Consider the following 13,028-nt stretch of genomic DNA (forward strand, 5'->3'; position numbering starts at 1 on the left):
CCCACATTCCACGCCCTAGAAAGTTCCTCGCTGGCCTCCTCCCCGTCGAGACCCCCATCCCACAAATGTACCCACTGTCCTGACATCTCACCCCAGATTCGTTTCGCTGGTCCTGGAACGTTGTATAACTGGAATCCTTTGGGGCTGCCTTTTCTCACTTAGAAAAATGTTTTTGAGATTCATTCGCGTTGTTACCTGTGTTGGCCGTTTATTTTCACTGCTAAGTAGAAGTCCATTGTGGGGATATAGCGGTTTATTTGTCCATTTTCCTGCTGGTGGGATTGGGTGGTTTCCAGTTTGGGCTACTTATGAATAAAGCTGCTGTGATGGCAGGTCTTTGATGGACATAAATTCTCCTTTCTGCTGGTCCAGGGGTCCTACTTTGAGAACCACTGACTTCATAGGAAAGATGCGTTATCTCACTGAACAAGAGATTTGGAGGTGGCAGGTCCATGGCGGGTGAATTTGGCTACTCGCTGACGTCACCAAGGATGTTCTTTCCGGCTCTTCTCTCCCCTCCCCTCGTGTCCCAGCTCTGTCCTGGTTTCAGGGTGGCCTTTCACAGTTCCAGGTGTCACATCCAGATCAGTGATACTGGCAGGAAGAGAGGGTCTGTGGGGCTTTCTTTTCACTGTGTTTAAAAACAACAGCGCAGAGGCTTTGCTTGCGCTTGGATTTGGGATCATCAGGGGCTGAGTCCCTGCTTATCGTGCAGGGTCAAAGCCCCTTATGAGGAGTTAAGAGGTTTTCTCGAGCTCTGCGTGTTCACGGGGATTTCCTTTCCCCTGTCCGTGTACTCGCTGCTTCCCAGATCCGGGATGGAGCCTTCCGTGGCCTGCTGTGCATCATTTCCTGCACACAGCCCTCACGCTCTCGGGTAGGGAGCCATTTAAATTCCCTGCTGGAGTTTTTATGAATCTGGAGGCGGCCCCCCCCTGTTTATACCTGTGACAGGATTAGCTTTCCCGCCCGGTCACCTCTTGACCTTGGTCCAAGGGAAACTCCGGGTGAGTGTGCCTCGCGTGGTTGTTCACAGTCCCTCCACCCGACGTTCTCCCTTCCACCGTCCTTTCCTCCCCCCATCCCGCTGAGTCCCAGCCTTGCCCTCTCTCTCCCCAGATCCTGCAGGCCCTGGGGAAGTCCTACCACCCGGGCTGTTTCCGCTGTGTCATCTGTAACGAGTGCTTGGATGGGGTGCCCTTCACCGTGGACTCGGAGAACAAGATCTACTGTGTCCGAGATTACCACAAGTAAGGGGGCCGGGAGCCGCCGTGTGGGCCACGCCGGTGACACTCAACAGAGCGACCGACGGACACCTGCCGAGACGTGTCTGCCGGCAGCTCGTCCCCTTAGCCCACAGTCGGGCAAAGGCTGAATGGCTTGAAGGGTGCAGCGGGGGCCTCGGGAGCTCAGCGGTGTCTGTGCAGACAGGAGCTGATTCAAGAATTATGTCTGTTGAGAAAAGCACACAGATCCATTCACCGGGCCCTGCGGCTCCCGCTCTGCCTGACTGCAGCTGGCCCCCACCCCCGGGTGTGCGTGTGCTGGGCCTGTCCCAGGCCCCAAGAGGGGAGAAAAGTCTGTCTCTATCCCAAGGGGAGTGAGGGGGGCCAGACGTGCTTGTTACCCCTGGGGAGCGAGCCCCTGAAAGGGAGCCAGGCTCTCTCCACACAGGGCTGGAGGAGGCGGGCCTGGGCCGGGGAGGGAGGCTCGGGCAGGCCCAGGCGCGGGTCTCCCGGGAGCTGGGCCTTGCCCTCCAGAAACACAGCTCCTCTGCTCTCCCCTCAGGGTGCTGGCCCCCAAGTGTGCGGCCTGTGGGCTTCCCATCCTCCCACCTGAGGTAAGATGCCCCTTCAGACCTGGGGACTCCCACGACAGGAATCTCCCTGGGGTCATTCGTAGGATCAGTGCTTAGTGTCCTCACCAAGAAGCCCCTTTCTCATTAGCTGGCATCCCCAGCCCACTGCCCTCCTGTGCCCTGTTTGATCCTGTAATCAGGGCAGACTCTCTCACTTAACACTGACTCCTAGACCAGGAGATGAGCAGGTCAGCAAAAGCACGTAGGTGGTTTTTCAGTGTTGACTTCGACATCCCAGAAGGTAGGACTCCGGTCTCTCCATTTCATCCCGTAGGCCAGTGTGTCCTTTCTCCCACCAGTGTTAGTGTCTTCTCCTAAGGCTGCCTGCTGGTTACTCAGAATCCCCTATAAGCACCCCCCCAAGGCATGTGGAGCCCAATGGGCCCCCCCAACTGCTTCTTGTTCTCGCTTTTTCTTGGTCCAGGGCTCAGATGAAACCATCCGTGTCGTGTCCATGGACAGAGACTACCACGTGGAGTGTTACCACTGCGAGGTGGGTCCCTCCCTGCCCAGACCCCCCCAAACCTGTTTGGCATTCCAAGAGGAAAGCAGCTCGGGTGCCCGTGGCAGGAGGCGGTCATTGAGGTTCGGGTGGGGGCTGCCGTCCGGAGCTGATGGAGGAAACGGGGTGGAGCCCGGTTTGTGGGGCCCGGGTAGGAGAGGTTGGAGAGGGTGCACATGTCTGGGCATGAAGGTCTTTACTATTTTCGCCACGTCTGTAACCGCCAAGGCCCGAGCCCATGGCGGCTGTGCTGCCTGCAGCTGCAGAGCGGGCGGGTTGTGGGGAGTGTGGGTTTCAGGTCCTGTTTGGGGGTCACGTTGTCAGGCAGGTGTGGGATGTGGGCAGTAGACTCCCTCCCCTCCGGCTCGTAGGCTCTTCTATCTGCCAGGAGCTTCCTTCTCAGCTGAGCCCTGGAAATCATGAAGAAATTCCACCAACCCCCACCACCCTGGAAACAGGGACGTGGCTGGTCGGTGTGAAGGTGGGTGGGGGCCACGCGCCCCCTCTCTGTCCTTGGATCACCCCCAGGCTGAAGGAGCCACTGGTGCCCGGGACTGTTAGGCCAGCCAGGGGTCACCCCCACCGGCCCTTGTGAAGGGCAAAAATGCTTTAAGAGCCGGTGGCCTTTCAACCAGAATTAAGTGGAAGGAGACGAGGCTTATTTTGTGATGTGGGGGGCGGGGGGTTGGGGGGGATGTTGGGAGAAAGGGGTGTGGGGACAGACAGCTCCATCCCATGGCCAGTGCTGAAGACACAGGTGGGAATTGTCGGTGGTGCCCCAGGCGCTGGGGGAAAAGACAAGCCGCTTCTCCACCATCCCCTCCACACATTCCAGGCCAGCGCCCTCCGATGGAAATTCGAGAGCCATAAATTCAGGTCCTGTGTGCCATTTTGTTTTTTAGTGGCCGCATTTAAGAAACAGGTGGGATCCATTTTTGTGATAAAATTTTATTCAACCCATTCTATCCAGAATGTTAGCATTTCAACATGGAGTCACTATAAAAACATTTTTCATGAGCTATTTTACATACTTTTCCCCCCTATGTCTTGGAAATCTGGTGTGTGTTCACACTGACATCATATCACATTTCCAACCAGCCCCATTTCAAGTGCTCGATGGTGACATGTGGCCGGTGGCCTGGGTTTGGGACAGTCAGTCCAGACCTTCCCAGAGGAAAGGGGGGCTGGGTGTTCTGCATTTTCCACCCCTAGAGAACCACCCCCCTGGTTTCAGGGATGCTGGCCTTTGCGTCGCTCTTGCAGTTCTTTGGCTTACTACCGCTGGACATTTTTACCTTACCCAGGACTGCGGTCTGGAGCTCAATGACGAGGACGGCCGCCGCTGCTACCCCCTGGAGGACCACCTGTTTTGCCAGCCCTGCCACGTCAAGAGGCTGGAGAAAGGCCCCTCGCCCGCAGCCCTCCCCCAGCACCACTTCTAGCCAGAGCCTCTTACAGACCTTGGGGCAGGGAAGAGAGGCCAGGGCTGCACAGTGACAAATTGCCTGTTGATTCCAGTGGCCCCTGGGTGGAGTTGGGGTGGGGGAAAGGAGGGCATGGCCGGTGAGTGCCTGTGCCTGCGTGCGGCGTCCTTTCCTTTCACCGGTGAGGTCAGCCCTACCTGTCTGGTGTGTGTGTTTTCCAAGGGCCTTTCTCTGCTGGCAGGCGCTCATCAGATTCCTCAGGAAGATTCTGCAGCAGGCTTGTGCCTGTGACAGGAGATTGCATCAGTGCCACTGAACCCTCTGTCCCCTCTGAGGGGAAGGTTTGCACTGAGTGTGTTTCATAATGTCTTCGGGAGGGAGATTTCAGCTGCCGATCCATTCAACCCTTTCCCTCCCTCCAGGAAAATGCATGCACCTGACTTCCTCCTACACACAAACACACACGAACACACACACATACACATGCACACCACCACCACACACATATACATACAGGGTGTGTTTTAAGGCCCCCCCCCCCCCAATGTTCAGCTCTCCTGTAGAAAGGGCTGCAAATTTTAATTGTGTTCTGGTGAGAGGGAAGCCCTAACACGTGCTCTGTATCGTAGGGAGCATTTTCTTTGTAAACCAGAGCCAAGTGCTGAAAATAAGTGAGGCAGGGCGTCCTCCTGTGCCCTGTGCCCTGACAGCATTCTGTGTGTCCCCCAGATCTTCACTCCCTTGTGGGCAGCCGGGGGCTGGCAGAGATTTGCCCCGTTCTGGCAAAGTGCTCTGGGGCAAAGAACTTGGTGCGGGCGCCAGGCCGCTTTGCCCACCTGTCTGCCCGGTCCCCCTCCCGCGCCCTCCAGGGTCTGTGACCGTGGGGTCGCCCCCTTCCGCAGAGGCGTGTCTCAGGATCCCATGTGCCTGTTCAGCCCATGTGACATGGGCTCGGGTAGTCCGCGCACGCCCTGAGAGCAGCCCCTCGTGAACGAGGAGTGTGTGTGAGCCTGAGCCGGCGTGGAGGGCGCCTGGGCATAAGTTATTAAGTCATTTCGCGGGTTTCTCGCTTGCCCTGTTCTTGGCACAGGCATCACGTTGGAAGAAACCGGTATAAGGTACAGTGCTTCTGTCTGCTCTTTTTTTCTTCCTTTTTTAATAGTTTCCCTCCACTTTCAGTCTTCCACACACAAGAATACCTCACAGATAAGGGCTCCCCAGATCGCGGGCGGGGAGGAGCTGGGCCCTCGCGGTGGGCTCAGGCACCTTTTCTGGGGTTGGGAACATCTGGCTTCACGCCGGCCAGACCCCAGGGTCGGCGCGGTGACCCAAACCGGAGGTCGCAGGGACCGGAGCAGATGGAAATCGGGTGCTACTGCCTCACTCAGTCATCACGCTGGCTCCCTTGGGTGGCAAGGGGGCTCAAAGGGCCACACACTGGCAAGATTTCAAGGCAGCCTCTGCACCCAAGAGGCAAAGTGCCCTGCATGTCACAGTGCTGAGGCTGGAGGTCAGGACCCCTTCGTATTTCATAGGAAAATATATACATGTATATTTATAAAAGGTTGGCTGGAATTTGCCCCCTCAGCCTGCAGTGGGGGCCCCATGGCCTTGTCGCAGGAGTGCTGGGGCCATCTTACCACTGCCGGCCGGCTGGGGCATGGCAGCTGGCATCTGCTCTTCGCCTCCTCACTTGGCACTGTGAGCCAGGGGACTGGGTGATTGGGGCTGCAGAGGGTGGTCAGCTGAGCCCTCCGGGGACTCCCAGACTTCCCGCTGGGCCCCGCTTCCCTTCTAGGCCACGTTTTAACTCATTCGGTAGCAGTTGCCTTTAAGAAGCACATAATTGGCACCATGGATGGTTTCACTTTTTAAAAAATATATTTTCATTGTCCCGGCTGGGCGTGGCCCAGTGGTTGAGCGTCGACCTAGGATCCAGGCGATCGGGGTTCAATTCGCAGTCAGGGCACATGCCTGGGTCGAGGGCTCGATCCCCAGTTGGGGGCGTGCAGGAGGCAGTCGATCAATGACTCATCATTGATGTTTCTAGCTCTCCCTCTCCCTCTCCTTTCCTCTCTGAAATCAATAAAAATATATTTAAAAAAAAATAAAAAAAATATTTTTATTGATATTTAGAGAGAGAGGAAGGGAGAAGGAGAGAGATAAATATTGATGTGAGAGTGAAACCTCCTGCACGCCCTCTGCCAGGCATTTCGCCCACAACCCGGGCATGTGCCCTGACCAGGAATCGAACCAGCAACCTTCCGGTGCATGGGATGACACCCAACCAACTGAGCCACACCGGCCAGGGTGACAGCACATTTTTATTAAATTCATTCTGCTGGGACCCTCTGGCCAGATGTCACGTCAGCGCAGGCTGCGTGCTTTCATCTGTCCCTTTTCACGGGCTGAGCCTCCTGAAAGCGCGTGAGTGTGCGGGGCTGGGGAAGTGACCCCCTCTTCCCATCAAGTCTCGCAGCTCAGCCTGGCAGGCTGCGGGCAGATGAAACCAGCCCATACGTGTCCGCCCGCCTGTGCCAACCCGCGGATGTTTCTGGCCGTGCGGACTCACCTTTGCTCCGCTTCCGAGTCCCGCAGAGTGAAGCAAGTTGCCCGGGAGCCGCTGTCAGGCAGGAGGCCTTTGTTTGCAAGTTGGGTAACTAGTTAGTTAAGTCTGTGATTAACTTTTTAAATGAAATTTTAAAAATAGCCTTGATTGGGGTGATTCAGATCTCACTGCAAATGTGGCATTTTTTTTGGTCATTGACGAGCAATAAGAGAATTACCGGATAAAATCCTAGCAGCCACTTCTCTTGTGATTAGTGTCCCTGAGAGGGTGCCGGGTAGGACTTGTTTTTTTCTGTCCTGCTCAGGCCCTTGCATTTAAGCCATGAGGAGGTGTTCGCCTACCTGGTTATTTTCAACACTCTGTAAGTTATTAGCCGAATGGAACTGTAATGGGGCTGTACTTATAGGCACCTAGAAGCGCAAGCAGTTGGTAGACCAGGCCGGATGCGGTTGTTGTGAAAGTTGGAGCAAATAGCCCTTCCCGAGCTCCCTGGACGACTCCCGGACTTCAGCTGAGTGAGGGGAGCCGAGTTCTGGCCCGATGCCAGGCCCCAGAGCCAGCCCCCAGGCCTCTCCCTCGCCTCCTGTTGCCCTTTAGTTTCTTGCTCCCCACGGCCACTGTCCCTTCTCGGGGCCATTCAGAAGGTGCCCAGGTGGTCTGCGGAGGGCCAGTCGCCTCCCTGGCCAGCGTCAGGATTCTCTGTCTCTGTCTCTGCTGTTGTTTCCCCACCTGTCACTGTAAAGAGTGATTTACTCATCTCTCGCCATGAGGGGAGGGGAGATCATTTAGTCTTGTCCCCGTCATTGCCTGTCCCCAGCCAGTGCAGGACTTTCATTGCTCTGTGCTTAATGCTGGAGTGAAAACCTCTTTCAGCTGAGTCCTGAGGTTCTGCCCTTGAGTCCTGGGTGGCTGAAGGGATTGTCACAGAGTTCTGATCACCTCCAAGGGCTGCCATCACCTTGTCTCCGTGGGCTTGGGTCATATTTACAAAAGGAAAAACAGAAATGTTAGGACTTGGGAGAATTCTCTGGCATCCACAATCTTTTGCAGGCTTCTTTTTGTGCCATTTCCCACACGCGTGGAAGTGGGAGCCGTGGTGGCTGTTGGTACTCTTGCAAAGAACATGTGCGAGACTTGACCCCAAACCATTGTTGCTGCATGCACTTGTTAATAAAACACTGTCTGCCAGGAAACCAAGTTTCTTGTATTCTCCTTTGTGCCATGCATAGTCCTAATTTCCCAGTTATTATTTGAAGTAACTTTTAAAAGCAATAGAAAAAAAAAAATGAGTAAAATATATTAGCTATCTATTGTTCTGAGCCAGAATGGGGCAGATGTGGGACATTTCCAGAGTATGCAAATTTCAACTGTGCAGGGAAAATTATTTTCCTCGGTGTCTTTTCTTTTACTATAAAATTATCCAAAAATTTACTGTAAAATTATGCAAATATTGTTGCTATAAAATTATTTCAAATTTTACTGTTACTATAAAATGATTCAAAATATGACAATAAAACAGCATCAATTTGTAGATTAAAGTTGCTCTCCAACATGAAATTTACAGGGTTGTCTTTTGTGTGTGTGTGTGGAGTAAGAAGATGGTGCTTTTTGTTAACTGGATTTGGTCTCCTTTTAAGAGCTCTGGATTCTAACATATGGGTGTCGGAGTGGGGAAGGGACTGAGATTTTGCCCTGCCATATGCACCTGATAACCATGTTTCCTTTCAGTCGATGGGTTGCATGTATGAAGGTGGTCCCATAGAGTATAACAGCTGAAATTTGTCTATTCCCTAGTGACATAACCATCAATGCCATAGTACAATGAACTAGTCACATCTGTGTCTCTGTGTTTTGTGGTGACATCTTCTACATGGTGACATGTTCAGAGGGCGCGGGCAGGAGTGCTCTGCCCTGCAGTGGCTGTTCAGCTAGAAGCATTCTTCTCTTAAAGCCTTACCAGATAGGCCGCAGTGGGCATCCCCATCTTATTAAAGGAGAGGGGATGTCCGAGAGCCCAGAGCTGGTGAGTAGAAGCATCATCAGGACTAGAGATGAGGTCTGCTGATTGCTAACTAGCAGGAGGGAAGGAGTGAGGAGCATATGGGATCACCGTTCGTGCCCAGACAGGGAATCGCCCTGTGTCCACTCATGTGGACACCCTCTGGCACATAGTAAGCCCACTGGCAGAATCGCTTTGTGGCTGAGAGCCCAGATTCACGATCTGACTCAGGCTCCACCACTTAATCCCTCAGTGACCTTAAGCAAATTTAGTTCCCTGATATTTAAAAATGGGGATAACAACAGAGCTTACCTTAGGGAATTGTGGTTGTATTGAATTAGCCCAAGGACAGAGCTCAGAGCTCTTAATTGCTCAATAAGAGTGATAGGCTTTAAGACTGAATTGATTTTTCCATTGGGATGGCCAACAAAATAAATTGCAAGTGGACTAAAAGTAAGTGGGGAAAAAACCCAATGCAAACACAAAACAATTTGAAACGAGCACATAATGCAATAGAAGAAGCCGTGAAGTAAAATGCTGGTACACTGGAATATATGAAAGTGAAATTTAGGTGCAAAAATGTAAGGAAAAGGCAAGCAATAAATGAAAAAGATTACAATGTATTTGCTAGCTAAAGAATTCATATCCTTTATATGTTAAAAAATCTAACAAGTCGGCAAGAAAACACTGAATGCACACATCAAGAGAAAATACACACGTCAAGTGGTAAGTATATACATCAAGTAAAAGGAAGTTCTGTTTTTCAATTATGGAAATTAGAAAGAAACCATAATGAAATTTGCAATACACAGTACTGGTCAGCATGCAAGAAAAAAGCATATATTGTTGATGGAAGTGTTTATTACTGTGTTGTTGTTTGAGAGCACTTTGAAAATATATACCAAGGGGTAAAAATGTCCATAAAATGGACCTTAAAAATGTCCACCTGATCTTACATCTAGACATAAGACATATATGAAATGATTAAACAATTATTTCTGAAAGGTGTTAAACTGACAACCACCCAAATTCCCAACAAAAAAAGTAATGCTTAAAATGTCTAGTTCTCTAATGAGATACCTTCAACGGATATTTAATGACCTTAAAATCTCAGGCAAAAAGCTAAGGAAACAAAAAAAGGAAACAGACATTTGTGGCACAAGCCCCAATTCAGAAAACTACATGTGGGGGTAGGTCTGTGTTAAAAGTGGGGGTGTGTGTGGGGGGGGAGCCTCTAGGGAAAAAATGACGTTAACAGTAGTGATCCCGAGATAAGAACTGGCATTTTTATTTTCTGCAGTTTACAGATTTTCTTTCATTTCCTCGGGAGGAAAGCACGTTATACGGGAAAGATCAACCGGTCCCCGAGGGACTGGCCCCTGGGCAGTGTCCGGCGTCTCCGCCCGCCCCGGGTTCCAGTCCCCTTGGACGTTTCGGGGGTGGGGGGGTCCCCTGGTCCTTGAGCATGGCACCTGTGAGACGAGGGGACTAGACCGGGCGACCTGGGCCTTCTTGCTGTAGAAACGCCCGTGCCCAATGCCTTGCGGTCTCCCGATGGCCCCGGGCTTTGCGGGGGCGGGGCTGCAGACGCCCCGCACTGCGCGGCTCCCGCTGCAAAGCCCGGAGCCCGGAGCCCGGACCTCGGGCCCACCGCGTCCCCGGGCACCGGCCGTGCGTCGCTGTCCGCGGGGAACCGGCCAGAGCTGCTGCCCGCAGCGCGCCTCGGTGGCATCGGGCAGCTAACCGCCGGCCAGCGTCGCTCCGCCTCCGCTCCCCCCCGCCCCTGCTCCAAACTGCTCCCTTTCCAGGCGGGTTTTCCTAAACGCACCACGTTTCACAGACTCTTCTTCAGGGGGGTCACTAACGAGGCCTTTGCGATTCACGAGCCACCTCGCGCAGCCCCGGGTTGCAAATAAAGCTTAAAAGACGACACTGCGGGCAGCGTGGCGTTAAAATAAATGATCTTTAGCCTCTGCACTCGAGTTACAGTCTCTCCCAGGCGGGCCCTGGAGCGTCTAACTGCGATGGGGCAAAATGTGCACCTCGAGCCAGCCAGGAGTCGAACCTAGAATCTTCTGATCCGTAGTCAGACGCGTTATCCATTGCGCCACTGGCCCGATGCTGCCGAGAGCTGCGGCGACGTGGCTTAGCTCTTACGCAGCCTCAGCAGGCTCCCCGGCTCCTGAGGCTCCGCCTTTCCTGCAAACGCTCTCCGCCAATCCGCAGCGGCGACGTCATTACGCTCCATCCCCCTACGTTCTGACGGCGTCCCCCGGAATGCGCGAAGTTTGTCCCCGGCCGCCTCCCGTCCGCTCGCTGGCCTGGCGGGGCGTGGAGAGGGGCGGGGCCGGGCTGGGGCTGCGGCCGCCGCGCCAGGGTGACCGGTAGCGCCGTAGCCGAGGTGGCGACGCGGGGCGGGGCGGGCGCACTGAGGAGGAAGGCGGTGGCGGTGCGGGATGGCGGCGACAACCTACGAGCGGCTGAAGCTGTGAGTCCCGCGAGCGGGAGGCCGTTGACCGACAGGGGCGGCGGGCGGGGCGGCAGGGGCGGGCCGCTGGCCCCGGGGCAGGCGCCCGGGTCCCCGGGCGGCGGGCCGGTGTGGGGGCCCCGCGTCCTCTTCGCCTTCGTCGCCAGGCGCGGCCGCCCCGGGGCCCCGCCCGAGTCTCCCCGGGCTCCGGAGCGACAGGGTCGCCGGCCTGTCTCCGCCCCGCGCGGCCTCTGCGCCCCGGCGGGCGGGCGGAGCTGCAGGCCGGCCTCGGCCCCCGGCTCGGCCTTGGGATGCAGCCCTTCTCGTTCCTCCCCACTTTTTTTTTTTTTTTTTTTTTTGAGAGGTCGCGGCTAAATTTGTCCTTATTACTCAGCAGAGAAAGTTTTTTGTTGTTGTTGTTTTATTTTTTTATCTTTTCCTTATTTAATGGACCCATGACAGCACGTTGGAGCCCACACAGATCGACCGCCCGCCCAGGCTTTAGGATGCAGGAAAAAAAGTGAAGTTCGGTCAATACTCTTAAGGTCCTGACGGATTTACTGCGCTTTAAATGTAACTCAGCGCGAACATACAGCAGGTTCCTAAGCCCAGGTTGACAGCCGGAGGCTGGTCTCCAGAATGTGAGCGCTGCCGGCCGGCCTTTCTGTAAAGGGACGTTCTTGAGGCTTGGCGACGTTATCTCTGGCTGTTAGAGTCGTAAATTAGGTATTTGTAAGGTATTTGGCTTGCCCTGGATAAATAAAGACATGCATGTCCCTTAGCTTTTCCGTCCGGCCCCTGCGCTGTTCTAGTCTGTGAATAACTTTGCCCTGCTCACCTTGCGCCTCCTGCTTTAGCTCTACACTGAAAATCCAGGGCCTGTAGTCTGAGAATGCCTTTGGCAGCAGAAGCAGATGTAATCTTTGAGGAGCTTATCCTTCCCCACGTAAATGAAAACGTCTTGGTACTTAGGCATCGGTGTCTCATTTCCTTTGCAGGGATATGAAGACATCAGAATGTGGCTTTGGGCCCTTTCTGTGCTCCTCAGCAGAACCTCAAGCTCACTGAACTTTCTCCCAGGTTCAGTTTAAAGTTAGGGATGCAAAATTGGGGATGAGGTCACTTGGACATCGGCTATTTTGTGGAAAAGGTGAAGATTACTGTTCCCTCGCCCACTCCTTTTGCCGCTTCCGTTTCCTGTACTGCAGTTCTCCTTGAAAACCCCGGCCGCAGACTTCCCTCCACGTTGCCCCGGCCAAGTTTCCTCATTCTCTCCAGTTCCTTTTGCAAGGTGATCACCTGAGTCTGGCAGTGTCTCTGACCAGAGTACTGGTCTGGCCAGTGTCACGTGGGCTCTGCTGGCTAATTAGCTTATTGCTGTCTATCTGATAGTGACTAAAGGGCTGAATAGGATCCTACGCCAGGTCTCAGATGTTTAGTTTAAGCAATACGGAGCCTAGGCTTGATGCAGCTCAGAGTTAGGTTACAGAATGCAGCAGAATTTTCCCGTGGTAAAGATTGAATGGGGTGGAGAACTTGAGCTGCCAAGGAGGCACTAAGTGCACCAGTCCAGACCTTAAAAAAAAAAAAAAAAAGCTCTACATCCATAAGAGAAAGGAAATTTGGCCCTTAAATGATGACACTGATGCTTTTGTATTGATTTTCTGTGGGAAGTGGAAACTTTAAATTTGGGCAAAAAGTAATTCTGGGGTTATGTGAAAGTCCTTCTCTAAATTGTCAGTCCTTAACTTTTTTCCCTGACAAAAAGTTTTGAGTGCTTTTTGCAACTTTGTTTTTCTTTACCCAGGAGTTTGTGAGTTGAAATCGCCCCTCTTACTCCTTTTTGGCCCTTTCTGCTATGAGGCATGCTGGTCGGGGTTTTGAATGTGGCCTGATCTGAGGAATATTCTTTTTTAGATGCATTTCGAGGTGGAAGTAGTTTTCAACCTATATTAGAATTAGTAGGATACAATAGCTGTTTTTAAAAATGTGTCTCAAGAATTTTTTTTTTAATGTTTTTACTGATTTTAGAATGAGGGAAGAAAGAAACATTGATCTGCTTCCCGCAGCGCCTTACTGGGGATTGAGCACGCAACCCAGGCATCCTGACAGGGAATTGAATGAGCGACCCTTTGGTGCATGGGATGGCACCCAACTAACTGAGCCACACCTACGTTTTAAGAAAGATACATACGAGAGATAGTTTGAT

The 13,028-nt window shown here is 53.1% G+C and overlaps 2 protein-coding genes across 3 annotated transcripts in view; both read left to right on the forward strand.

The window, feature by feature from the left end:
• LIMD1 (LIM domain containing 1) overlaps window positions 1–7,907 on the forward strand; it is a 41,790-nt gene extending 33,883 nt beyond the window's left edge. For both annotated transcript variants that reach the window (XM_081160241.1, XM_081160240.1), the window contains 4 exons: window positions 1,120–1,250; window positions 1,789–1,840; window positions 2,283–2,351; window positions 3,665–7,907. In XM_081160241.1, the coding sequence (XP_081016367.1) occupies window positions 1,120–1,250; window positions 1,789–1,840; window positions 2,283–2,351; window positions 3,665–3,802 (390 nt within the window). In that variant the 3' untranslated portion in view covers window positions 3,803–7,907. The remainder of the gene's footprint in view (window positions 1–1,119; window positions 1,251–1,788; window positions 1,841–2,282; window positions 2,352–3,664) is intronic.
• Window positions 7,908–10,696: 2,789 nt separating this feature from the next.
• Window positions 10,697–13,028, forward strand: part of SACM1L (SAC1 like phosphatidylinositide phosphatase) — a 36,190-nt gene continuing 33,858 nt past the window's right edge. The window contains exon 1 of the mRNA XM_081159566.1: window positions 10,697–10,840. Coding sequence (XP_081015692.1) covers window positions 10,809–10,840 — 32 coding nt within the window. The 5' untranslated portion in view covers window positions 10,697–10,808. The remainder of the gene's footprint in view (window positions 10,841–13,028) is intronic.

The sequence above is a fragment of the Miniopterus schreibersii genome (genome assembly GCF_964146895.1).
Source record: "Miniopterus schreibersii genome assembly, chromosome: 15".
Lineage (NCBI taxonomy): Eukaryota > Metazoa > Chordata > Mammalia > Chiroptera > Miniopteridae > Miniopterus > Miniopterus schreibersii.